At 38.8% G+C, this 23,832-nt stretch overlaps 1 protein-coding gene across 30 annotated transcripts in view; it reads left to right on the top strand.

Moving 5' to 3' along the window:
• The window catches only part of NEB (nebulin), a 114,600-nt gene that overhangs the window by 71,905 nt on the left and 18,863 nt on the right, over positions 1 to 23,832 (top strand). For 21 of the 30 annotated variants that reach the window (XM_065840522.2, XM_065840524.2, XM_065840535.2 and 18 more), the window contains 32 exons: positions 426 to 530; positions 778 to 885; positions 1,181 to 1,288; positions 1,821 to 1,928; positions 2,574 to 2,678; positions 2,770 to 2,874; positions 3,063 to 3,161; positions 3,341 to 3,451; positions 3,621 to 3,725; positions 4,300 to 4,404; positions 4,824 to 4,928; positions 6,020 to 6,124; positions 6,438 to 6,542; positions 7,057 to 7,161; positions 7,631 to 7,735; positions 9,204 to 9,308; positions 11,871 to 11,975; positions 12,103 to 12,210; positions 13,385 to 13,489; positions 14,143 to 14,247; positions 14,362 to 14,466; positions 14,733 to 14,837; positions 14,955 to 15,065; positions 15,545 to 15,655; positions 16,103 to 16,204; positions 16,331 to 16,429; positions 17,040 to 17,138; positions 20,244 to 20,354; positions 20,498 to 20,602; positions 21,350 to 21,454; positions 22,520 to 22,624; positions 23,470 to 23,580. In XM_065840522.2, the coding sequence (XP_065696594.1) occupies positions 426 to 530; positions 778 to 885; positions 1,181 to 1,288; positions 1,821 to 1,928; positions 2,574 to 2,678; positions 2,770 to 2,874; positions 3,063 to 3,161; positions 3,341 to 3,451; positions 3,621 to 3,725; positions 4,300 to 4,404; positions 4,824 to 4,928; positions 6,020 to 6,124; positions 6,438 to 6,542; positions 7,057 to 7,161; positions 7,631 to 7,735; positions 9,204 to 9,308; positions 11,871 to 11,975; positions 12,103 to 12,210; positions 13,385 to 13,489; positions 14,143 to 14,247; positions 14,362 to 14,466; positions 14,733 to 14,837; positions 14,955 to 15,065; positions 15,545 to 15,655; positions 16,103 to 16,204; positions 16,331 to 16,429; positions 17,040 to 17,138; positions 20,244 to 20,354; positions 20,498 to 20,602; positions 21,350 to 21,454; positions 22,520 to 22,624; positions 23,470 to 23,580 (3,381 nt within the window). Of the gene's footprint in view, positions 1 to 425; positions 531 to 777; positions 886 to 1,180; positions 1,289 to 1,820; positions 1,929 to 2,573; positions 2,679 to 2,769; positions 2,875 to 3,062; positions 3,162 to 3,340; positions 3,452 to 3,620; positions 3,726 to 4,299; positions 4,405 to 4,823; positions 4,929 to 6,019; positions 6,125 to 6,437; positions 6,543 to 7,056; positions 7,162 to 7,630; positions 7,736 to 9,203; positions 9,309 to 9,964; positions 10,070 to 11,870; positions 11,976 to 12,102; positions 12,211 to 13,384; positions 13,490 to 14,142; positions 14,248 to 14,361; positions 14,467 to 14,732; positions 14,838 to 14,954; positions 15,066 to 15,544; positions 15,656 to 16,102; positions 16,205 to 16,330; positions 16,430 to 17,039; positions 17,139 to 20,243; positions 20,355 to 20,497; positions 20,603 to 21,349; positions 21,455 to 22,519; positions 22,625 to 23,469; positions 23,581 to 23,832 lie in introns of all 30 variants that reach the window. The other 9 variants (XM_065840523.2, XM_065840526.2, XM_065840548.2 and 6 more) reach the window with 8 other exon arrangements.

Consider the following 23,832-nt stretch of genomic DNA (forward strand, 5'->3'; position numbering starts at 1 on the left):
AAGTAATGTTGATTCTATGATTTCTTTTTCTCCTCTCAAGATCTTATGACACGTCCTTAGTGTGGGATTAAGCCATTCAAATGGGAGAATAACCACTCTAGTTTTTGAGAATGTATGTCCCTTCAGAAGTTCCGTATCAGAAATATTTTGGATATTTATCATATGGTTCACATGCCTATTTTATGAATGAACATTGACATTTCCTAATATTCTTTGACAAACCTTATCAGCTGTTCTTGTCTAGTAAGGTGCCACGTTCTTTTATTCAGCCACAATTTCAATACGCTTTCTGTTTACATCCTGGTTCACTAATAGAATAGTTCAGTAATAAAATAAATAGACAATATAGTAAACATGATAATATAATAAATTAAATTAACAATGACCAGCCTTACTAATTAGACCTCTTGAATTTCTCTCTGCAGATTAAGTACAAATCTAAGGCAGAAAAAATGAGGAGTGAGTTCACTGTGGTCACAGACACTCCTGTCTATGTGCAGAATGTCATCAGTGCCTTGAATTTAAGTGAAGTAAGTGTTTGTATTACTTTTTTAATAATTTCACTTTAATCTTTTAATCATTGCTGGTTACCTACAACTCATTGCCTATACTTTCATGAAGATATGAGAACACAATCACTAAAATCATTAATTGCCTGAAGCCAGAAACCTTTCATCCATTTTTCTAGGAGAAATTCCTGTGTGTGTGCCAACAATACATACGGGGAGAGATCGTCACAGTCATGACTCTCCTCTAACTACTTTTTCTTTTTCTCAGGCTGTCTATCGCAGTGAATACGTACACAATGTGAAAGGCAAAATGATTCCTACTGATAAAACAGTAGATTTGGAGCGGGCCTATCATGCGAACAAAATCCAGAGTGAAGTAAGTATCAAACTTTCAGATCCACAGGGTTTCCGATATTCTAAAAGCAAATTCTTTAAAAGTTGATGTCTGCCTTGAGCTTTTTAGACAAAGAAGCCAGAGTTCACTGCTCTGAAATGGAAGTGGGAAAATGTCCTCATTAAAGTTACAAGTATGTGTTCTATTGCAGATGTGGGGTTAAGATTAAGAGATTTCCCATGCAGCTGATGAATACTCTCAAATATGACACCTGATGAATACTCTCAGATATTGCACATGGTTGTCACAAACTCTGTCTTTCTCTCTTCTCTTGCAGAAATTGTATCGCTGGGCTGGTGTGAAGGCTCTGCCTACTGGGTACAGCCTTCCCAAGGACACCCCCAGCTTTCAGCACGCCAGACACGTCCAGTACATCGGCAGTGACGTAAGTGATGTCCTCAGTCCTCCTACAACTTGAGTTGTGAGGGAATATTTGCCAGACATCCTGTATGAGTACGGGGCTGTTTGAGACAGTTGTTTCTCAGGAGTGGGGGTAGTTCGCTGTGGATGCCTGAGCCAGGAACGGGGGGTGACCATGACATAGCACCCTCATCATCCAGGGTGAAGTCCCACTATACCTGAAGCCCCGATGTTGATAATTTTTGCCATAACAGAATTTAAATGTTACCAAACCCCATAATTATCTGAAGCAATTACTGTCAAAACATAAATTTCCTCAGGCAGATGCGAATACTTTATTAGATGCAAGAGAAATGTAACATTATCAATCACAGGCCACATGATAGAGGTAGAAATAATGATGATGCGTAGTGTATTTGATTCTGATATAGCTAAATCTCACTTGTTTATCTAAAAATCTCACTATACTGCATAAATTGCCATCAGAACTGCAGTGTAAGTAGAATCACAATCAAATTTAGCTTCTGGATGTTTTTGTTCCTTTTTCCACTTTATAGCTGAAATATAAAGAAGCCTACGAGCATATGAAAGCTAAAGGCTACACTCTGGGACCTAAAGATGTTGGGTTTGAAAATGTGAGGAAAGTGAATCAAGTCATTAACGAGGTACAGTAGATATATGTATTTGCTTTAATTTGTATTTGTAGCGCCCAAAGTACAAATAATGAGAACCCATTGACTGGGAAGGTTGTAGGATCCCTGTTCTTTGGGGCTTTTAAGAGCAGTTCAGATGAATATCCACCAAGAATGGTGAGGGATCAGTGTTCCAGGCTTGGAATTGGGCTGTGTGGCTTTTTAAGGCTCTTGGTAACTCTGACTTTCTATAGTCCTGTAAAACTGGTGCATTAATAGAAAAGCAATTGCAGCCTAATTTTATTAACTGATGTGCTGCTACTTGATTAATGTTGCATAGAAATTATTGTATCTGTATGACATTGGGTCTCAATAGTTTTAGGTTTTATATGTGTGCACTCACTTCTTTGAGCATTGGCTTTAATAGGATGAAAATTACACATACATATTTACATGTTTGTAGGATTATAGTCTGAGATTCTTCATGTATTGGAGATGCTACTATCAAAAACAATTTTGGAAAATCTTAGCCTGGTTAGGGAATAGTATGTTTGCTCACTTTTTTCTGGTGTTTATGCAATATCTAGAAAAAAACAGCCCTTAAGAGCACTTGCTGTCTGCCAGACTGCTAGCCATTTGATGTATGTAACATGTAGGATGCTGTCTCCTTTGACACAGAGGTTGTATCGGGCAACGTACCACAAGAACAAGGACAAGATTCATACCACGCCAGACACACCAGAACTGCGACAAGTCCGGGCGACGCAGGAAGCTGTCAGTGATGTATGTGTATTTCTAACATACAAACCAGAAGAGATTTAGAATACTCAGCATGACCAAACACGTGAAATGCTATTTTTTCTTTGTCTTTCAGCTTATCTACAAGTCCGATTTCTTTAAGCTGCAGGGACACTTGATTTCCTTGCCGTACACTCCTCACGTCTTGCACTGCCGCTATGCTGGGGACATCATAAGTGACGTAAGCAAGCGCTGGGAAGATACCTGGTGTTCAAATACAACAGGCCTAGTGATTTTGTACTGAAAGTGGAATGTGGCTTCTACCATTTGCATTCTGTTGTGTAACAGATAAGTGCTTTGTCGCTGTGTTACGTACTGATTAATCCCAGAAGTTAACTTTTTGTTTTCCTTTTTTTAATTGCCTCATAGATTAAATACAAAGAGGATCTGACGTGGCTGAAGGGCTTGGGTTGCTTCCTGTATGATACTCCCGATATGGTCCGTGCTCGTCAGCTGCGTAAGCTTTGGGTAAGATTTTTCTCCCGAGAACCTTGTGTAACAAGGATTGATTTATTTACATACATCCTATATATTTCCAGGAAGTTAAATAGATCAAAATGTGTACACTGTTAAGTTACTCTGTAAAATTTTGTTTATTACCAAGAATAATAAAAGCTTCCTAAGTAATACTGCTTTTCTTTTTTCAGTCTAATTATATATACACTGATACCGCAAAGAAGATGTGGCCTAAATACAAGGTGGTATTGGATACTCCTGGATATAGAGCAGTTCAGGAACTCAAAACCCATTTGAGTGAAGTAAGTTCTATATTATTTTGCATGTCTTTGTTTCCCATAATTAAGCTCAGACCCTCTCACTGTTTTTTTCTGAAATACATGAGATGTTGTAGTTGCAAAGCTGTGATTGTTCAGCTGCAAATGAACATGTATAACAGAAGAAGTAATTCATGGTCCTGTCTTTTTCCAGCTGGTTTATAGAGCTGAAGGCAATGAGCTGAAGACAAAATACACTTCCGTCCTTGATACACCCGAGTTCTTAAGAGCCAAGCAAGGACAAAAAATACAGAGCCAGGTGAAAAATCTGCACTGATAAATAACACAGTCACAGGATCCCTCTTAATGTATTTTCCAAGTACAGCAAAATCTCTCCAGGCCATTTCAAAGCAATGCAGAATTCCTAAAGAGGATGTTTAAAATTGCTATTGCTCATGTTGAAGTGGCTGTGAGTTTTCATGTTGAGCGTGTCTCTGTTATGGACACGTTCAGCTTGGTCCGTCTGAAAAAGCATTGAACCCTGGGACAGTTCTGTTCCAATTCTCTGAAACTCTGACTCCAGCAGAGGAATAAATATTTTTATCCATCTGCCTTTATTAATTATAATTTCTTTGTTCATATAGTGGTTCATTATCTGAGTTATTAACCACAAACTTTGTGGAGTTTTTAACTTTACTGGCAGTTACAGAAATCAAGAGAAAGTGATAAAGACGAACTGAGATAGTGTGGAAGAGGAAAGGGCACTTTATTATTTCCTGGGGTAAATTGTGCAGTTATGTATACATTGTGAATTTAGAGTCATGTTTTTCAGAGAGATAAAGTAAAACTTAGTAGAAATGTGTATTTTTTAAATTATTTTCTTCTTGCTGCAGTACTTGTATGTGGAACTTGCCACAAAAGAGAGGCCCCATCACCATGCGGGTGGTCAGACTCCAGCCTTCACACATGCCAGGCATGTGAAGGACATGGTCAGCGAGGTAAGGTATTTACGTGGTTTAATTTCTATGCTGAACTGTTTAGAAGTTTTATTTCTAATTTCCGTGATAGATTCAAGGCTCAAATCTGTTTACCCTTCATTTACTTGTATGTCTCTCATGCTGAAGTTCAACATTTTTGTATAGGTCGCGGTGAAGGGTACACTTTTTTAACGCGTTTTAGTATTTTATTAGATACATGTTTCTAAGTGCCTGTTTGCGGAATCTGAGGTACACTGGCTGCAAGACCATGAAAACCTAAAAAGAGCTGAACAGCTGAGCTTGTTTCCTGAAGTTTTGGCAGAAAGTCTTTGCAAAAATGATTTTATGCCCTCAGTGTAGCACCCTTGGCGTTAACATAATACCAGATTAACGAATGCTTCTAACATTGAAGATATAACTTTTCCCTTTTGCTCTCTCAGAAAAAGTATAAGATGCAGTATGAGAAGATGAAGGACAAATACACGCCTGTCCCTGACACACCAGTGTTGATCAGAGCCAAGAGAGCGTACCTGAACGCCAGCGATGTATGTACTCCGGGAACACCTTCACTGCTGCTTTTTCCTTATGAAAAGAACCCAAAAAGGATCAGTGGGGAACAAATGTGCAAAGCATAGAGTATCTCAGTGGGGGTCATACACTTGGTCACCCTGTTTGCATGTACAGATCTGTTTGATATTGTGGAAATGATTACATTTTTTACTTGATTTTCCCATTGCACTGTAATGCGGACATACAACAAAGGAAAAATAGATTTCAAGTAATTTATTTGCTTACGTGTGAAGTTTCCAGATAGTGCAGACTGAAGTGAAGTAACTGATGCTGGAGCCAGGCTAAATACCTTTTACCAGATATTTTCATCTCGATTTGATGTTAGAAGTAAACTTGCATATCACTAAGAATGTGTTCATTTTTTAATTTAGAAGTAGATTAGAGAGAGAAATTATCTAAGCTGCTGCACAGCTGAGGGTTTTTAAGGTGAAATTCATTTTTCCTTCAAGTGTTGAGTGGTGATTTGTGATGTAAGGCAGTGGCTCAGGGTCCTCCGCTCCTTCCTGAGATCTTGGCTGTGTTTGCACGTTGTGTCCTGAACAGATGTGAGCTGGGCTGGAGCTTTGTTGTAGTGATTAGTCTTACTGTTCTCTTAAGAATGGTTTTTAAACACTGCAAAGGAGCATCCCGGTTCATTTGCACATCTGAATTTCTCCTCTGAGAAAGTTTTTCTCTTAACACTGGAATTATCTTCCATCTTTCTTCTAGATCAGGACATGGAAGAAGGGATAAGTAGGTTTTTTTTATGCCAAAAGTAGCACTTTCAGTGTTCTGGAGAGTAGCCCAGTGATACATGGGTGTTTTTTCTTCAGTCAGAAAGTGAATAGGATGAAATGTTGCTTTAGATGTACCAACTCCCTTTCTCTCTAATTTTCTCTATAAGTCTCAGTCAAATTACAATTGATTGTAGGCAATGGCAGCTTCTGAAAATTCCTCAGGGCTTACATGAGGATGTTATACAGTAACATATCCCTGGATGTCATTCCTAAGAGGCAGGAATTTTAACTAAAACAATTCCTGACAGATAAATGTAATATATTCTTTTATATGTTATTTTTCTTACCAGTTACGCTACAAAGAAACCTTTGAGAATACTAAGGGCAAGTACCACACAGTGAAAGATGCTTTGGATATTGTCTATCACCGCAAGGTCACCGATGATATTAGCAGTGTATGTATACAACATTTCAATTCCTAATCAGTTTTTGTCATTTAATGGCCTAGAATATGCCATTTATGCTATCACTCCATCTAAGTGTGTCAAATAATTAGAAAAATATGATCAGCACTATAAATATTAATCTATTTCCTTCTCTGGAAGATGATACACTTGATTGCCTATGCTGTTACAAAGGTGGAAGCAAGTGCATCTCATTTCCACTGTTTCAGATCTGATGTGTCAGAAAAAGGAATGTCTGGCACTGCATGGTCTGGAGTGTTCTCTTCTCAAGTTGTTTTACTTCATTGTTCAACTTTCTTTGTAGGTGAAATATAAGGAAAATTACATGAGCCAGTTAGGGATCTGGAGATCAATCCCAGACCGCCCGGAGCATTTCCATCATCGCGCAGTCACGGATGCTATCAGTGATGTGAGTTCCGATAGTTCTGGATGTGAGAGGCTGAAAGTTATAAGTAGGTTTCCAAAATGAAAACCAAGTCTTGTTTCTTAAGAAACTGCAGGCAGCTCAAATTTTTAGAGTGATTTACATTGTCACTGGGCAGACTTGTGAAATTGCAGAGCAAATCAGATGGCTAAAATTGCAACCCATATCCTTTTGAAATGAACAGAACAGTCTTCAGTTACATTTGCTTAGATTTGCTGTAATAACCTTTAATTGTACCTACCTGTACACGTGAAATAATCCCTTAATTGTACAAGGATAAATGGGTTTTAATTCACACGGGAGCTCTGACAGCTAACGATAGATTAGGTATGTGAATAATCTGAGTCCATCAGAAAAGTGTAAGCATAACTTATTTTATAGCAGAATAATAAAGGGTGTAGCTCTGTTTGCTGCACCTTGTGCTGAGGTTCTGTTTCAGCATTGATCAACTGCCACTTGGTGCCGCTTAACACCGAGTCCTTTTACTTCTTTTCTAAAGGTTAAATACAAGGAAGACTTAGAATGGCTTAGAGGCCTTGGCTGTTACGCATGGGATACTCCAACTTTTGCTCTGGCAGAAAAGAATAAGGTGCTCTACAGTGGGGTAAGTAAAACAGTCTGAATTGGTGCTAAATGGTTTTTTGACGTTTGCTTATATTGTAAATTTTGTCTCAGGAGAATCCAATTCTGGCCTAGACATTGAAAGGAATAACTCATGGCAGAACTTTATGATAGAGTATCTAAAACTTCAGTTCTTACTGTAGGAGAAAACAGAGGCAAAAATATGTTATTCTTAGCCCCTCTGCTCCTTGCAAGGCTATCAGCTCCGTGGTAACCTTCCTAGTGATTTTAAGTCTGGCTTTAAAATTACGAAGATTAAAAATTTCCATTGCATTCTTGATGTGATAGTTCCATCCTGCGAACTGCTACCTTTACAACTATTTTTTGTTTGTAGATATGCAATAATTCTGCCATGGTTTTGCTGCAGACTGTTTCTAAAATCATATGTTTTCATTGCCTTAACCTCCTTCAGATTAACATTGAAATGGTTTTTTGTGTTTGTTTTTCTCTAGTGTAAGTACAAGGAGTTATTTGAGAAGACTAAGTCTAAATTTAAGTATGTAGCGGACTCTCCAAGTAACGAACATTTTAGATACGCAACACAGTTGGTGGATGCGGTAAGTGTTACAGATTTCTGTGGAGTCTCATACTGACGTAGTGAGCGTGGGTATGTTAATACTGAGTTGAAGGTTGATCTTTCTTATGAAATTGTAAATAAATAAAAATGTATTCAGTCTTAAGGGTGTCTTAGGTCAGACTGAAATCACGAAAGACAAGATTGTTCTTACTGTCTCTCTGAGTATTAGGACAGAGCAGGTTTACAGTACCTAAAAAGTGAAATCCTGACTTATTCCAGTACTTTGTCAGTGCAAAGAAACAACTTCTTTGCTGACTGGTAAATACATGCTGAAAATTGTTGATTGTCATATGAAAAACATAGAGGGAATCACGTTTGCTTTCCTGAAACATTGAAAAGAAACTCGATGGGTGTTAGGAAGATAGTATCATGTCCGAGGTTGTCCCACCTCGGTTTCATTTCTCGTATTTTGCCTTGAGTTCTCCCACTCTGCCACTTACTTCTTCTTACTTTTCTCCTGTAGTGCACAGCATAGTAGCACAGGGGGTTAATGAATATCCCTGGATTTAAGATTGAAATCATCCGTGGAGTTTCTAGGCGTAGTGCTGAACAGCCACAGGACACTCCCATTGAAAAGCCTGGTCTTGTAGATGAATCCTTAGAGTTGGCAGACACCAGACTAATGCTTTTCATTAAAGCAGCCTATAGTTAGACTCTCACATCTTGGTATTTTATTCTTTTTCACCAGACATTGTGTTAAATTGTTTACTTGTCAGTGAATGTATGAGGGTATTTTCTGTACGAGGTAAGAGAAACTGTTTCACAACAGGTACCATTCCAGTACCATTGACTGTTATTTCTAATTCAATTTGATAGACGGTGAACCAGAATTTGTTATGGAAGGTTATGAGTATTCAGTCGTCTTGTTGTTTGGTAGAGCAAATAAGGATAAATTTATTATGATAAATATAAATTAGTAAAATTTTAGCAATGAGGACTCCATACGTTGGAATGAACTTGCCTAAATCTCTTCTGTTATGTAAGTGATGTCTTTTATGATGAGGGATGACAGTTTTTACTTACAAAATGTCTGCTGATAATATAACACTGTATTTTACCCCTGCATCTCATTGTGTTCTCGTTGTACTCAAATCAAGAGTCTAGTTCCATACAAAGTTGCTTCTGCAGTTATTTTTCCTCAAGAAAGTAAGTAAGTAAGTAATCAAATGGCTTATTGAGGAGTGACAAGAATAGAGTACAGGCATCCTTAAAGTGTGGATTAGGCCTTCCAGTGGAAATTTAGAAATGCATATACTGTTTGAAAATAATTTATCTCTGTGGTTGTTGGGTTTGTTTTTGTTTTTTATAATATACTTTTTCTTTTGGCTATGAACTTTAGTCCCAGCCTTTAAACAGTCTGTGTAAAGAGGTTTCAATGGTTTGAACTGTGATCTCTCTGACTTCACTCTCTCTTAATCTGTTACACTGTATGATGCTATTCTGAGCAGAAATTATATAAAGCTGCCTATGAGAAGCTCAAAGATAGGTACAGCCTAGTTGTGGATGATCCTAGGACCCTCCTGGCCAAGTGGGGGACTACACTGAGCAGTCAGGTACCGTAGCGGCACCGGGCGGTGCTGCCCCAGCGTGCCTGGTTCACTCACGGCTGCTCCATCTGCGTGAAACGTCTGTAGCCGCTGGTGGCGGAGGTTTCACCTGTCGTGTCATGGTGTTTTAGTTCAGTTGATCAGATGGTCTTTGTTTTGCCACCCAAAAAGAATTACGACTTTTTGAGTGAGCTGATCTCTACTGTATGTACTTTCATATATTGTGCATCAATTCACATCAGAAATCTAATGTATCTTGTAGTCATTGGAGATGTTTTAAAAAATGCATGGGGTATCATGCATTTATTTTATATTACCTCTCTTTCAATGACTTTTACAAACATTATCTTCTTCCTCGTTTCTAGATAAAACAACAGTGACATATCTGGCTTTTGAGTGCCCTCACTGTAATCTATAATCTACTCTTATCTCCAAAAGAATCATTTTCCCAGTTTCCTTAATGCAATAGTATGCAAATCTTTTAATACATCCTCTTAACATTCTTAATTATGTAGATGTAAGTTGTATGCACATCTCAATGAATACATATAGTAGCTTGCCTAAATCTCTCCACTCTCTAAAGAGTCTGGGATCTAGAGCTGTGGTGTTGTTTATGGTGTTCACAAGTCTCTTCTGTGCTTCGTTGCCATTTGCATGAACAGAAACAATATAAATCCTTTGCCAAGATGCTCCTGCAACAAGGATGTAATGAGATTCGGAGGCCAGATATGCTGACAGCACTCTACAACACATACATGTGGAGCCAGGTAATATGAAGAACTGCTGCTGGAGGAGACATTATATATGCAACTATATATATACATACAAATTAGCTGCTTGGACTTCTAATACTTAATGCCATTGTGCTTAATGCTGGCTACGATAAAATATTTTTGCAGATTATCTGAAACAATATTTACTGTAACTTGGGCTTCACTCAGCTCAGGCTGATCTTGCCTCCATTTTCTCCTTTCATTATCCATACTGGTTATTTATACTTCTATGTAATATTTCACATACATAAAGAGCAATTTTCCATACATTTAAGATATCGTATGGTAACCATTCCTGATTTTCCCAACCAAATTCTCAGTCTGCCACCTTTTCTTGGAGTGACCCTCCTCCTAATGCAAGTCCCTTAATGCAGTGTGAACATGATGAAGTAATATGGCGAGCAGATGACAACGTTTATCAACCGCTCCACCTGAGAATGGTGTCAGATTGTGCCTAGATACCAAACAGAGTCCCATCTCGCTTCTAGGTGCTCTTAGAAATCATATAGGTCCCCAGGTCTGTAGTAAATCCTGTTTTCATCAGTTTATTTCTCTACCTACAGCTTTTAAGCCAGGCTAGCAAAGCAATCCTCATGCAGTCACATAACACAGTTTATTTAAAAAAATACTCTCTCCTTTTGCCAGTCCTTAGTAAAGTTCTTCAGTAATAAGGTACTGAAGGTCTTTACTAGACATTTTTGTTCAATTTATTCATGCATTTCTATTATCTCATTAAAAACTCCTTTCAGGTAAGTTTGAGTATGTTTGAAGAAAAAAAACAGCAGTCTGCCTGACCTGCGTGTTCATCTGAATTGACTTCATGTTATCATTTGTTGTTTTTATGTAAATTTTTAATATTTTGTCCATCATAGTCCTGTTTCAAAAGCATGGTTTTATTTTCTGATGCAAGATAGCGCATGGAAGTTAATTTTTTTAAATGTGTTCTAACCTCTTCCACCTGCCCTCAGGCTGTCTGCAATCACAGGATCATACAATAGAGTTGCAGAATGATTTGTGGTGGAGGGCCCTTCCCAGCTCCCCAGTGCCTCCCCTGCCATGACAGGGACATCTTCACCAGCTCAGGTTGCTCAGAGCCCCGTCCAGCCTGGCCTGGGATGTCTCCAGGGATGGTTCAGCCACCACCTCTGTGGGTACCTGTGCCAGGCTCTCACCACCCTCAGGGGGAAGAATTTCTTCCTTATATCTGATGTGTGTGGCCCCGGAGCTGAGCACAGGGCTCCCGGTGGGGTCTCAGCAGAGCTGAGCAGAGGGGCAGAATCACCTCCCTGGACCTGCTGCTCACGCTGCTGGTGACGCTGGACCTGCTGTTCTCACTGAATTCTCTGAAAACAGGTTTAGAGTCCCAAGATACAAATTCTGCTATCAAAGCCTTTAAAGCAGCCTGGCATTAGGATATATTCACTGGATGTTTTTATCTTCCATTGTGTAACATGTTTTACATTTTCTGATTAATATTTAAAAATTAGATGCTGTCCAGTTATGAATTTTAAAAGTCACTGATCTGCTGAGATTGCTTTTTTAGCTCAATCTTGAAGATTTAGGATAGAAGCGAGGCTTTTGCACTCAATAAAATAAGTGGAAAATGAATCACACAAATAAATAGACAGCCTCTGGGGCTAATAAAGGGTTTGCAAAGTTTAGTGCGTTGTGCATGCTCAGCTTTCCTTGGCTTGGGTGGAAGGATTTTGCGGTTTGAGGTGTGAATATAAACATACCTCCTGAAGCTGTGCTGTGGTGGTTGTGTGCTTAACACCCACTCTGCCCCGACTACCAGGTTCAGTACAAAAAGGACTATGAAAAGAAGAAAGACAAGTACACTACGGTCGTGGATACTCCAGAATACTTAAGGACTACCAAAGTCAACAAGCAGATCAGTGACGTAAGTGCAATAGTGAAGAATATGGCATTTTCAGTACTCTGTTCTACAATGTTTCTTGTCTTGATTTTTTTTTCAATTGACACTAATAATATCAATAAATACTACAATATCATATTTATTTCTTCAGATTATTTACAAGTTGGAGTATAACAAAGCGAAGCCTAAAGGCTACACCACAATCCACGACACACCGATGTTACTGCACGTGCGCAAGGTCAAGGACAGAATAAGCGACGTAAGTAATTCTGTGATATGCAGTATTTTTAACTCATCTGTAACACTGTCATTAAAAGCAGCTTCTTGTCAGAGTGTATTGTTTTTCTTTGCATGTAAGACTCCATATGTATTTAATACTTTTTCCAAAAAACACAAAGGAGTATGAAAGAATTCAGGCAGTTTATTTGTGTAATGTTCTGTAGCTCTTGGAGCACTTCTGCTGAGGTAGAGCAGCCCTCACTAGTAATAAAAGCTGAGAGCTGGAACTGGTATTGAATTAAAGCATGGCTTTGGGGAGCTTGTTTCTGGTTTTATTTTTCCTCTATTGACTGGTGGCTTTTATGGAGCCTTTTGTGAAGTACTTAATATATTATTGTGCTTATTCATTCCTCAGATGGATATTGTGAATATGTAAGGTAAATATTCTGATCTAAAATAAATATGGGTTTTGATTATGGAGCAATGGAAGGTTAAAAGTAAGACAGGGAGAGGAAGATGAAGTGGATAGAATAATATCACAGGGTTCAGGAGTCCTGATCCTAATTCCTCCTGCTTTCTCCCTGACCGTTGTAGTGTTGTTCCCTAGATACCCAAAAATAAAAAGAGGATACTAGCGCTTCTGTAACTCAGCGTAGTACTACGAGAAATGAGTAGCATGGAAGTCATTCAGATGCTATATGGATTATCTATACAATTAATAAATCGGAGGTGGGGGATAACTCTACTATCCAGATACTAACATGATCATTAAGAGGCAAAGATGTTCTAAAGTGATCTGTGAATTGAAGCACATTCTTTTGGTTCCAGACTGAGTGCTGAAATTGAGATTCTGTAAAGAAAGTGTTGAATGTGCCGATCAGAAGAGAAGGTTTTTTAAAGCGTTTCTATTAGGTGCAAACAACTAGAAAGAGGCAGAATTACTGTTCGTGTGTACAGTTTGTTAAACCTTAATCTGGGCTTCGTGGTGAGTTATACCTGCTACATTTTCTGTTCAGAGAGCTCTGCATCTGAGAGGGGCCCTTCTTTCAGGCAGATGGTTGCTTGTATTGTAGCGATACAATTTCTTTTTCTTCCGTTAAGATTTTCATCTTGACAGGAGCAATTGCTAATATTATGTTTTTCGTATTTTGATGCTTTTGTTGTTGGCAATGATGTTATCTTTGTAAACATTTTATATGTTTGTCTTTCTTTAGCTGAAATACAAAGAAGTGTATGAGAGGAATAAGTCTCACTGCAATGTTGTAGCAGATTCAGTTCACATTAAGACTCCAAGACATGCTTACAAGCTGAACAGCAATGTGAGTTCGGTTTTACTAATACTTCAATTTTATTATGGATAGTGTTTGGGACTGGCAACGATGACCCTGAAAAACTATTTTCAATTCCATTGACATTTCTTGAGCTTGGGCGTAACTTCTAATTCTTATGCTGCTTGAATAAAATATATGTTAATTTATTTCATATTCATCTCTCTAAGTGCTCACTCTTGCAAGTTGTCCTTGATGTCACTTGAGGTTCCTTGTATGTCACACATCTTCTGTTCTAGTCCCCCTCTGTTTTCCTGGCAGACACATAATGTCCCAGAAATTTCCTGTGCTGATGTTCTTGTGGACAAAGCACTTCATGGGGAGCTCTTCTGTGCTTTCTGTTACTTGTGGCCCAACATCCACTTCAATAGGCAAGAAACTGAAAGTAATATTATACTTTCTTCCAAGTCGTGACATCTTCTCAGTCCTTCATAGTCCTCTCTCCACCCAGCGGTGGCAAAACTTGAGTAAATGGGTTGTACATGATTCAGAGGAAAGCTCTGGTCTGATGTAGATGCACTTTCTTACCCCTTCTCTCTTTAATTGGTTCAGACAGAAAGAGAATGTGCATCTGTATGAATGTCATGTGTAAAGCACACCACTTCCAAATAACTTCTTTTTTCTTGGTGTTTCACTACAAACAGCTGGATTACAAGAAGAAGTATGAAGCCACCAAGGCTCGCTGGCACTGGATTGCTGATAGGCCTGACTTTGTTCAAGCAGCCAAGTCATCTCTGCAACAGAGCGATGTAAGGAAATCAGAACAAACTGAACACTCCTTTCCCCACATCCTCACATTCAAAATGAAAAAAAAAAAAAAGAGTAGAAGATTTGAGACTGTCTTTTATTCTTTCTTCCTGCAGTATGAATACAAACTAGACCGGGAGTTCCTGAAGGGATGCAAACTCTCTGTCACAGACGATAAGAACACAGTGTTGGCTTTAAATAATGCCATCTTGGCGAGCGATGTAAGTGCTTGAACACTCCGGTTTTACTAGAGCTGTAATTACTGTATAAACTACGTTTTTTGAAATAGGATTGGATAAAGAATGAAGCTTTGAAAAGTTGCTCCCAGTCTTACTTCATTATTGATTTGGCTTGTTTATTGCTTTAACAAATTGGAAAAATCTGAATAAATTTGGTCTTGTAAATGTCACAACTGGATTAATTTCTTTTGAAATTGCCATGAGACAAGGCACATATTGCTTAAAATGATCTCTTTTTTTCCTGCTAGGTAAAATACAAAGAGAAGCACAACAAAGCCCGAGGAACGTGCCTAGTTGTTCCAGATACACCTCAGATCCTCCTGGCTAAGACTGTCAGCTCCCTTGTGTCTGAGGTAGAAGAGCTGACAGTTATTGGTTCATTTTAAGTACATCCCTTTAATATGGGGGTGTGAGGGGAGGAGCGGGCCTTGCTTTGCTGTTTTTTACCTATTTTTATTCCGTGCTTTCAGAACAAATACAAAGAACAGAGCAAGAAGCAGCTTCCGCGTGGGTCTTACACGACCCTGCCCGAGACACGAGACACGGCTCACGTGAAAGAGGTGACCAAGCACGTCAGCGAGGTAAGCAGTGTGACAACAATTTATGGTGGGATTATTACCTGCTGTCTTTAACTGATTAGACTTTGCATGTTTTAGTATACATGCCACACATTTAGAGTCTCATCGTAAAATGTGCAAGGAGTCCAAAAATGTTAATTCCTACCAGAAAGAGACTTTAACGAAGAGCGAAATGCATTGTATTGGGAATCTGTTGAAATACTCTGGAGAAAAGCACCAGGCTGGAGTGCTAATGGGTGCCCTTAATTCACACTTGACTTTTCATAGAACAGTTTAAACACAAATCATTATCTCCAAATAGCGAGATCTTGTAATCTAAAGTGTGAGTTATGACAAACAAGCTGGGGATTGTACATTTTGAGTCTGAGGAGAGTGCGTTTTATCAGTCTTAACAGTTCCAGTGAGCTTCTTTCCAGGTTCCAGTAGAATTCACCTCTGTGTGAAATTAAAAAGCCACACATGACCCTTTTTGCTCCTAACAGACAAACTATAAAAAGAAGTTTGTGAAGGAGAAAGGCAAGTCTAATTATTCCGTCATGCTGGAGCCTCCCGATGTGAAACATGCCATGGAAGTTGCTAAAAAGCAGAGTACAGTAAGTTTGTCTTGGCTTTTCATAAATTAAGTAGCTTGTGTGAGCAAATTCGACCAAAGTCAGCTGACTCAAACCAGAAGTTCATATACTTTTGGATTTCTTCCAAGCCTCCATGTTCAGGTGTGATTGCGAAAGATAAAAGTGCAAAATTGCACTGAATATAAAGGATCGTATTTCTGCTTAATCACATGGTAGGGTTTAAAGTATTCTAGTGTAAATCACATCTAATATTTGTTTCCGTTCCTTCAAATACAGCCAGATTTGCACATGTGTATTTCTTCATTTGTAGATAACTTGCAAAAACAGATTCTGAAACGTATTCCTTGTGAAAATACATTTTTTAAAATCCCATGCACTTTCCAGCACCATTGCTGTGTCCTTACCGGCTATATTCCTCATTAAGAAATATCAGTGATTTTCTTTCCTCTGTCAATCATTGTGGTTTAGGTTGAATACAAGAAAGACGCCAAGTCGAAGCTCCACTACACACCTATAGCAGATCGACCAGACATTAAGAAAGCAACTCAGGCTGCTAAGTTAATTAGCAATGTAAGTGGTTTTTAAATCTTCTCTATCATTATTTAGCAGTTAATCTTACTGTTAAAAGCAGTGTCAGGACAATAATTAAAACGGACTGTCATCACTACTAAACTGTACTTGTTTTTCCTTTGCTAGATTGAATATAAAAAGCGTGGAGAAGCTGGCATTGGCGTGACCATGCTGGGCCGGCCGGATATCGAACTGGCCAAGGAGGTGTCCAAGCTAACGAGCCAGGTAACAAGAAAAAGTTTGTGAAACTTTGAAGACGTGAGAGAAATGAGACATGATATTAACTTGTATTGTAATTGAAATGATTTCTAGATTAGGGGATAAGGGAATAGTTTAAAAGGAACATGGTAAAGTAAAAATTAAATCCTGATACAATGTATTTCTTTGTTAAATGGACTTTTCTACTGACCTACTAATGAAGGTATAGAATTTCCTTAAAATGATGCCATGAATTTTAATTCCTAAGGCTGAAGTGTTAGCCATGTTCTCTTTTTTTAGCTTTTCTAGGTATGGGCTTTAAAAGAAAGTGGGGTTTTACCGGACTCTGATTATCCATCCCTTATGAGATGGACATTCAGTTTCTTTCAGCCACTTTCTACTTTGTGCCTGTAAAAGAACCTTCTATTTTGAAGTTAATATGCTTTATTGATAGAAGTTTGCTTGGTTTTATACAACGACCGTGTTCTCCAATTAGCCTGAAGCACACGCTCGCTATTTTCTGTGACAGTTTTGTTCTGCCAGGAGCTCAGTTCAGCTTGGTTCTTCCTCCCCCCTTCATGCTTTAATCCTGTCACTGTTTGCCTTTCTGATCTCGCTTTCTTGCTGCGCCTTATAGGCAGAATACCTCAAACGCCATATGAGAGGGCACGGAGCCGCGTCTTATGATACCCCATGGATGAGAACCTTTAAGAAAGCTAATATGCTAAGTAGTCATGTAAGATTATTTGAAGTGACACATCTGGGAATGCCATTCTTATGCATCTGTCTCTTGCTTGCATATTATCTTGCAATCCTGAGCTGTTAAAGCGTTTATGATGCAGCAGTTGCGCTTGATCTTTTTGTGTCCAAGGTGTTGAACGTAGCAAACTTGTGAAACTGCTCAGTTAATGTCACCTTCTTTTTTTCCTCTGGAAAGACAGTGCATGGGAATTCTGCGGGTGGGGAATTTGTTTCAGAAACACCACATGGAGCTTGAAGCATTATTACACCCTATGGTTTTGGAGCTTCCAGTGTTTTTAATGGAAGTTTGTGGTGCACTCATGGGATGTGAAAACTCACCTTTGTCACCCCAAAAACCTAAACCCAGACATATAGGCTTGAGCTGGTTTTCCTGAAACTGTGCAAGAAAAGTAAATACGTGTGTATGACAAACCCTGGTAATCTTCAGCACAGTCATACCATATAGAACTTCATTTTAACTTTATTTCAAACTTCAAACCTCCATTTAAACTCTTCTGTTCACATTGTGCTGTGCATCATGGAAACATCGCCTGTGAGCGAATCAGCCCCAGAGCCTCTGAGGAGTGAACCCTGTAGTGACCCGAGGCCACATCATTTCTTCTATTTCTTAAAATGACAGAATCATAAAATCATTTTGGTTGGAAATGACCTTTAAGCTGATGAAGTCCAGCTGTTAACACTGTCAAGTCCACCGCTGAACCATGTCCCTGAAACCTCATCTTGCCACCTCAAAACCTTTGGGAAACAGAAGCACCCTGGCTGCACAGCGCTTTGTGAAGTGGCAGCAGACAGATCTGTGCCATTGCAGTTTTGCACATGTGTTTCCAAATGAAAAAAAGGAGAATGATGCTTTTTCCGTGCGTAGCCGTGACTGCTGCACGTACCTGTCGCATGTCTGAACGTCAGCCACCGTGTTTGGCAGGAAAAACAAGAATCTTTGCAGTAGAACAAAGGGTTCTTAAACTGAAGAATTGAACTACAAGAAAAAGAAGAAATTGTGTTTATTGCCATCAGTGATGAGATCTTCCCTGTCCGTGTTTTTGCTGTGGTGCTGGCCAGTTCTCCTCCTAGTCTTATCAATGTGCTTTGATGAGATTCTTTTGGTCCCGAGAGAAAATGAACTCTTGTAGAGACACTAATGGAGCAAAGAATAATTGACAAAGTCTTTCACTTTTTTTTTTGGTTCTCTTAGCCATTTCTTCTTTTAAACTTCTTCTTGCTGAAGCGTTGTGCCCTGTTTGTTTGTCCACTTGTCTGTCTGTCACGCTTGCTTTGATTTTCCATAGAACTTCCAGTAACGTTTCTTCTGAGCTGAAAAGTGAACTCCTTGGCATGATGGTCTGATCCTGTTTGTATGTTGCACAGCTTGCAAATCTTAACGTATTCTACGGTACTTCTGCTTGCTTTTAATTTTTGTGATGTCAGAACCAACACTGATTCCTTTCTGTCAAGCTGTGTGATTTGTGCCTGTGCCTGTTTCACTGTGCGTTTTATCTGAATGTCAGCATATTTTGCAAAGCAAAAGAGCAAGGGTGGTATCCAGCATGAACCGTATGGGGCTGTATGGACAAGAACATTGTGATGAATTCAAATGTAAAATGTGATTGTGGAATGTGCTTGAATTCTGCATTCAGTTGTCTTTCTTTTTTCACTAACATGGAATTATCTGTTTACATTTCTGTAATTGTCACAAACACCTCTAGCGTGAGTCAGACGTTCCTCAACTTCATTGCCACTTCTTCAGTATCTTATTCCTTTCATTTCAATTTTCATATATATATATTGCTGGGGAGATCAGGGTTATTTTTCTGAAGAACCAGTGATCCTTTTTCCTCATCAGCCACAGTCTTATATTTTCTGCATGCTTTTTAGAAGAATGATCTTGGTCCTGAACAAGATCAAATTCTTTTGGAAGGACCATGGATGATTGTTTCAGTTCTTTAGAGCATGGATGGCAGCTGGCAGCTTATTTAGTGTAAGAAAAGTAGGAAATGCGGATTGGTAAAGAGAAAGAAGTGTTGCCTGGCTTCTTTCCAGCCCTGGCAGAAGAATATTGCTCCAGGGTAGATATGACAAATCCTCAGAATGTGTCTACTGGTGTACTCTAATGGTGATGAGCATACAGACTAACTGTGGGAACCCTTTAGATAAGCCAGAACTTAATCTTTAATACATTGAGATTTATTTTGCACTCTTCAGTAACTCTTCTGAAACAATTTTATCCATCTCTGATAGCAAAAAAAGTAATAAAACCAAAATATTCCTAATGGAAGCATCCCTTTTATAATTTCACAAGAACTAGTGAGGAATCAGCCTTTAGCTGTAGCAGTGGGATGGGACAGGTACGATGGATGAAGGACTTGCCCTCGTTTAAGTCATTAGCAAAACTCTCATTCCTGTCAACATTAATGAACCTTCAGGCTGGCTCTGCTGCAATATTATGGTTTACATCGCTGGGGTTTACTGTGCTGATGCTGATGTGCTTCGGAAGTGTTACTAAGCCTCTTGCGGAATCTAATTCCTAGTAATTAACTGTATCATTATCTGTTTGTGATCAATAACAAGCTGTTTCACCTCTTGAGTTATACAGGACACAATATGTGTAGATAGATATCGCAATCTTCAGTGCTTGGATGCCTTGAGGTAGTTTTTAAAGCTCAGATTTCTTCAAGAAGAACATCACAAGTTCTTTCAAATGCTCTTTATCTTGTGTCAGTTTCTGTCTCTTAGTGGATTAGGGTATCTTTTCTCTATCGAATAAGAAATTCTTCATCGCTGCGGGTCAGAATTTAGCCATTGTTTGTCAACATACTTCTCTTAGCTACGTCTGTTGTTTTTTACAATAAGGAAATGTAACCTGTGTGGTGAATGAAAAAATCGCAACTGGTATGTTGTAAATATAGATATAGATTTTCTTTCCATGTCATCTTTAAAATAACCTTTATACCAGTGGACGCCTTCAAGTTACTGCATTTTCATTCTTCTGCTCACCATCAGCATTGATGGTCGCTTTGCCTTCTGCAGCCAAACAGGTGAGTACTCAAGAACAGTTGTAATATGTGTTTGTTTTTTAATTTAGGTGAAATACAAGGAGAATTTTTCCAAAGAGAAGGGTAAAAAGCCAAAGTATGATTTAAAGGAGGCTAAAATCTACAAGACCATGAAAGATGCTCACAACATGGCCAGTGAGGTATGTTTACTTCTGCTTGTCCTCTGGGGAAATCAAAGGTGTCACATTTCTTTAACCAAGACCCCCTTTATGTCATTAATACATTCAAGATCACGGGTTTTTAGCAGTCACCTTTTCTGATGTTTGTCCTTTCTTCCCTGCAGGTGAAATACAAGGCAGATTTAAAGAAGCTCCACAAGCCCGTGACAGACATGAAGGAGTCGCTGATCATGAACCACGTGCTGAGCACCAGCCAGCTCGCCAGTGCCGTAAGCTCCTTAACTCAGCCCCCGCCCCTGTCAGTTTTCCGTGACTCCTGAGCCGTTCTGACCCCATCTCTAACCAGTTCTGTAACCACCGCTCCCTCTGCCGTTGTTCACGGGCCAGCACCTGGTAGTGATCTCTTCCTCTGCTTCCTAAAGATTTCTTCCTCGTTAACCAGTGACTTTGCCACCTTTGTCCTCTGGGAAGTGAAATCTTTATTAGCTGTAGAACTGCTAATATTTTAAATCCTCTAAAAAAATTTTAGTGGATTTATTCTTTATGAAGTTTTTACTGATTGCATCACACTAACAAATAGTATGTTCATCTTTTTTTTACCTTTTTCTTTACTTCTTACCATATTTAAAATTTTTATTTTTGTCTTTTTTAATTTCATATTTATGTTTAACATCTCCCTGTTGTAGATGTACAGAATTCTGCCTAACAAAGTACTTGACAATTTTACTGAGAAAAGCCTTTTCATTTATCCACTGTCTTCTCTTTTTTCTTCTTCTTTTTCTTTTTTTAATTGTGATTTTGAAAAAAATCTTTGTTGCAATCAAGATAACTGTTCAGCACATCTTTAGAAGTGGTATCTGCTACTGAGACTTGAACTTCTTGGTTTTGTTTTGCTTTTTGTATTTCTAATTTCTCTTTGATTCCGTTGAAGTGTTGCTTTGATTGGACCTAAGAAGTAAATTTGCTGAGGGATTTTTTTTTTTTAATTGAGATGATTTTTGACACCTTCCCTTCAGTACCAGTACAAGAAGCAATATGAGAAGAGTAAGGGTCACTACCATGTGGTGCCAGATAATCTTGAACAGGTTCATCTAAGGGAGGCCTCAGAACTACAGAGCCACGTAAGTTGGTGACGCGTTTCTCGTTAACCCCACACACTGAGTACCAGCCTCAGCGGTTCTGCAGTCGGTTGTATCTGGATCTTTTTACACAGTATAATGCATTCACCAGCATGATTTCTTCTGCAGAAAAAGGACCTGGTAATCACAGAAACTGGGAACTGAAAGAAGCAGGGTTGTTGCTGACAGTGTATTTGCAATTGCTTTATCCATTCTAGCCTCAAGTGATAGAGAGGAGAGCTCTGCCATTCTTTTTCTGCCTCCAAAATTGCTTTAACCAAAACAATACCTACCGTTGTTAAATGTATTCCCTCTGGAATACAGCAAGTGGTGAATCATTCCAGAGAAAATCATCCTCTAATCCTCTGTATTCCACATATTTATTTACTTTGAAGTCAATTGAGAAATTACTGTGAGACCATGAAGGGCCATAGTTACTGTTCTGCTGCATGGCAAGGAAGAACAAAACGTTACATAGCAAAGGTCTATAAGGAAATGGTTGTTAATCAGTTTGTGGTTAGAGTCAATACCTTTTGCTCCAGTTTGAGATCAGGACCCCTGTCAGCCATAAACATAATATTATCTCATGCAGCAGTCTGAAAATTAATGCCTTAAAGGCTGGATACTGTAACTTGAAGCAAGAATGTCTTTGTAATTGTGGACATTTGACTTCCTGGACACCCAGGCACAGAATTAGGTGGCAAGTCACTAAACGGCGTCTTTCCGAGCCCTGCAGTCCCCTAAGCTGGAACTGGCTGAGCTCAGTCCAAGTGCCTTCAAGTTTGATTTATACAGCTGCCCATTTTCCTTCTTGTGATCATTAACTTGTTCAAATCTGAACTGACACTGCTTATTCTCCACAACAGGAAATATAGTGGTAGAATTTTAGGCCATACACATTATGCTGCAAGCCTGACCATTGATTTTTCATTTTATGGTCAATAATATGGATTTCAGGAAGGTAAAACAGTATTAGACATTCATCTGTTGACCCAAGTAGGCACATCCTAGTCGATGAATTAATTCTTTGATTATTTAGGAGGGTAACTTTTATTCTTTTTTTCTCAGGTGAAATACAAAGAAAAATATGAGAAGGAGAAAGGAAAACCTATGCTGGACTTCGAAACTCCAACATACCTCACTGCAAAGGAGTCCCAGCTCATGCAGAGCGAGGTAGGAGCAGAATCAATACTGATAGACCAAAGTATTTTTTATAGTCCAGTTTCACAGTGATTTAAACAGACAGTTGAACTTGGATCTTGTGCATGCTGATAGACTGAAAAATTATAGTTATGTCACAGTTCTTTATATTGGTTATGAAATACCACATTTAAAATTCATGGAGCTTTCCTGTGTTACGATGAAGTGTATGTTATCTGTAACTGTCCTGAAGAAGCTATCAGTAAATGAAGCTTAAGCAAGTCTTTAAGTCTTTAGAAGAAACGTGCTGTGAATTATATTTCACTTAAGCTCTTGCAACAGGAGTTCAGTCCGTGTGTCTGTGATCACAGTCCACAGAAAGTACCCCAGTTCTTCCTTTCATCTCAGAACTCTGTTTTTGAGAAACCCATTTATCTCCTGTTTGTCTCCACTGTCATAGTGTTCTTCACCGCCTTGTCATTCTATTTCCTCGAGCGGTTCTTTTCTGTTTGTTTGAAGTACAACCTTGTTCTGTCACCGATGAAGGCTCGTGCATGCTGAAAACCACCTGTGTAAGGCCATTAGTCATTCTGGTTGAGTGATTCCATCGAGTGTGTTCTCTGCATATACAAATAAGCAGGAAAAAAAAGACAGAGTCAGGTCATGTTCCCATTGGTAGTAATGAGCTGTTTCATGGACTTTGGCAGAAAGAAGATTTATTCCTTTAGGTGCCCCAGCGCTGACTGTAGCAGGTTGTCGTTCTGACATAAATATGAAACCAAACCACTTCTCCATCCCCCAGTAGTTTATCATGGAATTAAAAATAATGTAGTAAATATTTGCTGTTTTGCTTTTTTTTTTCTTCTTACTCTTATTAGAAAGAATATAAGAAGGACTTTGAAGAGTCCATTAAGGGCAGAAACCTTACTGGCTTGGAGATTACACCATCCTTATTACATGTCAAATATGCAACCAAAATAGCAAGCGAGGTAGCAGTTATTCTGTGCTTTTTTCCTCTGTCAAGTTCAATAATTCCACTAAGAATTCCCAGCAGCATTTCTTCTTCACCTCTTCCTTTTTCCTAACCATTCACATTAAGCATGTTGACATATAGTTGCTGTTGTGATCTAATCGGTCGTGGACATTTATTTCATCGTTCGTTAACTGTGTTCATATTTACTGTGTCCCTCTCTGCCATTCATCAGCATAACTGTTCCACAGCAGAGTGTCTATGAGTGTGT

This window comes from Patagioenas fasciata, chromosome 7, assembly GCF_037038585.1.
Source record: "Patagioenas fasciata isolate bPatFas1 chromosome 7, bPatFas1.hap1, whole genome shotgun sequence".
Taxonomy (NCBI): Eukaryota; Metazoa; Chordata; class Aves; order Columbiformes; family Columbidae; genus Patagioenas; species Patagioenas fasciata.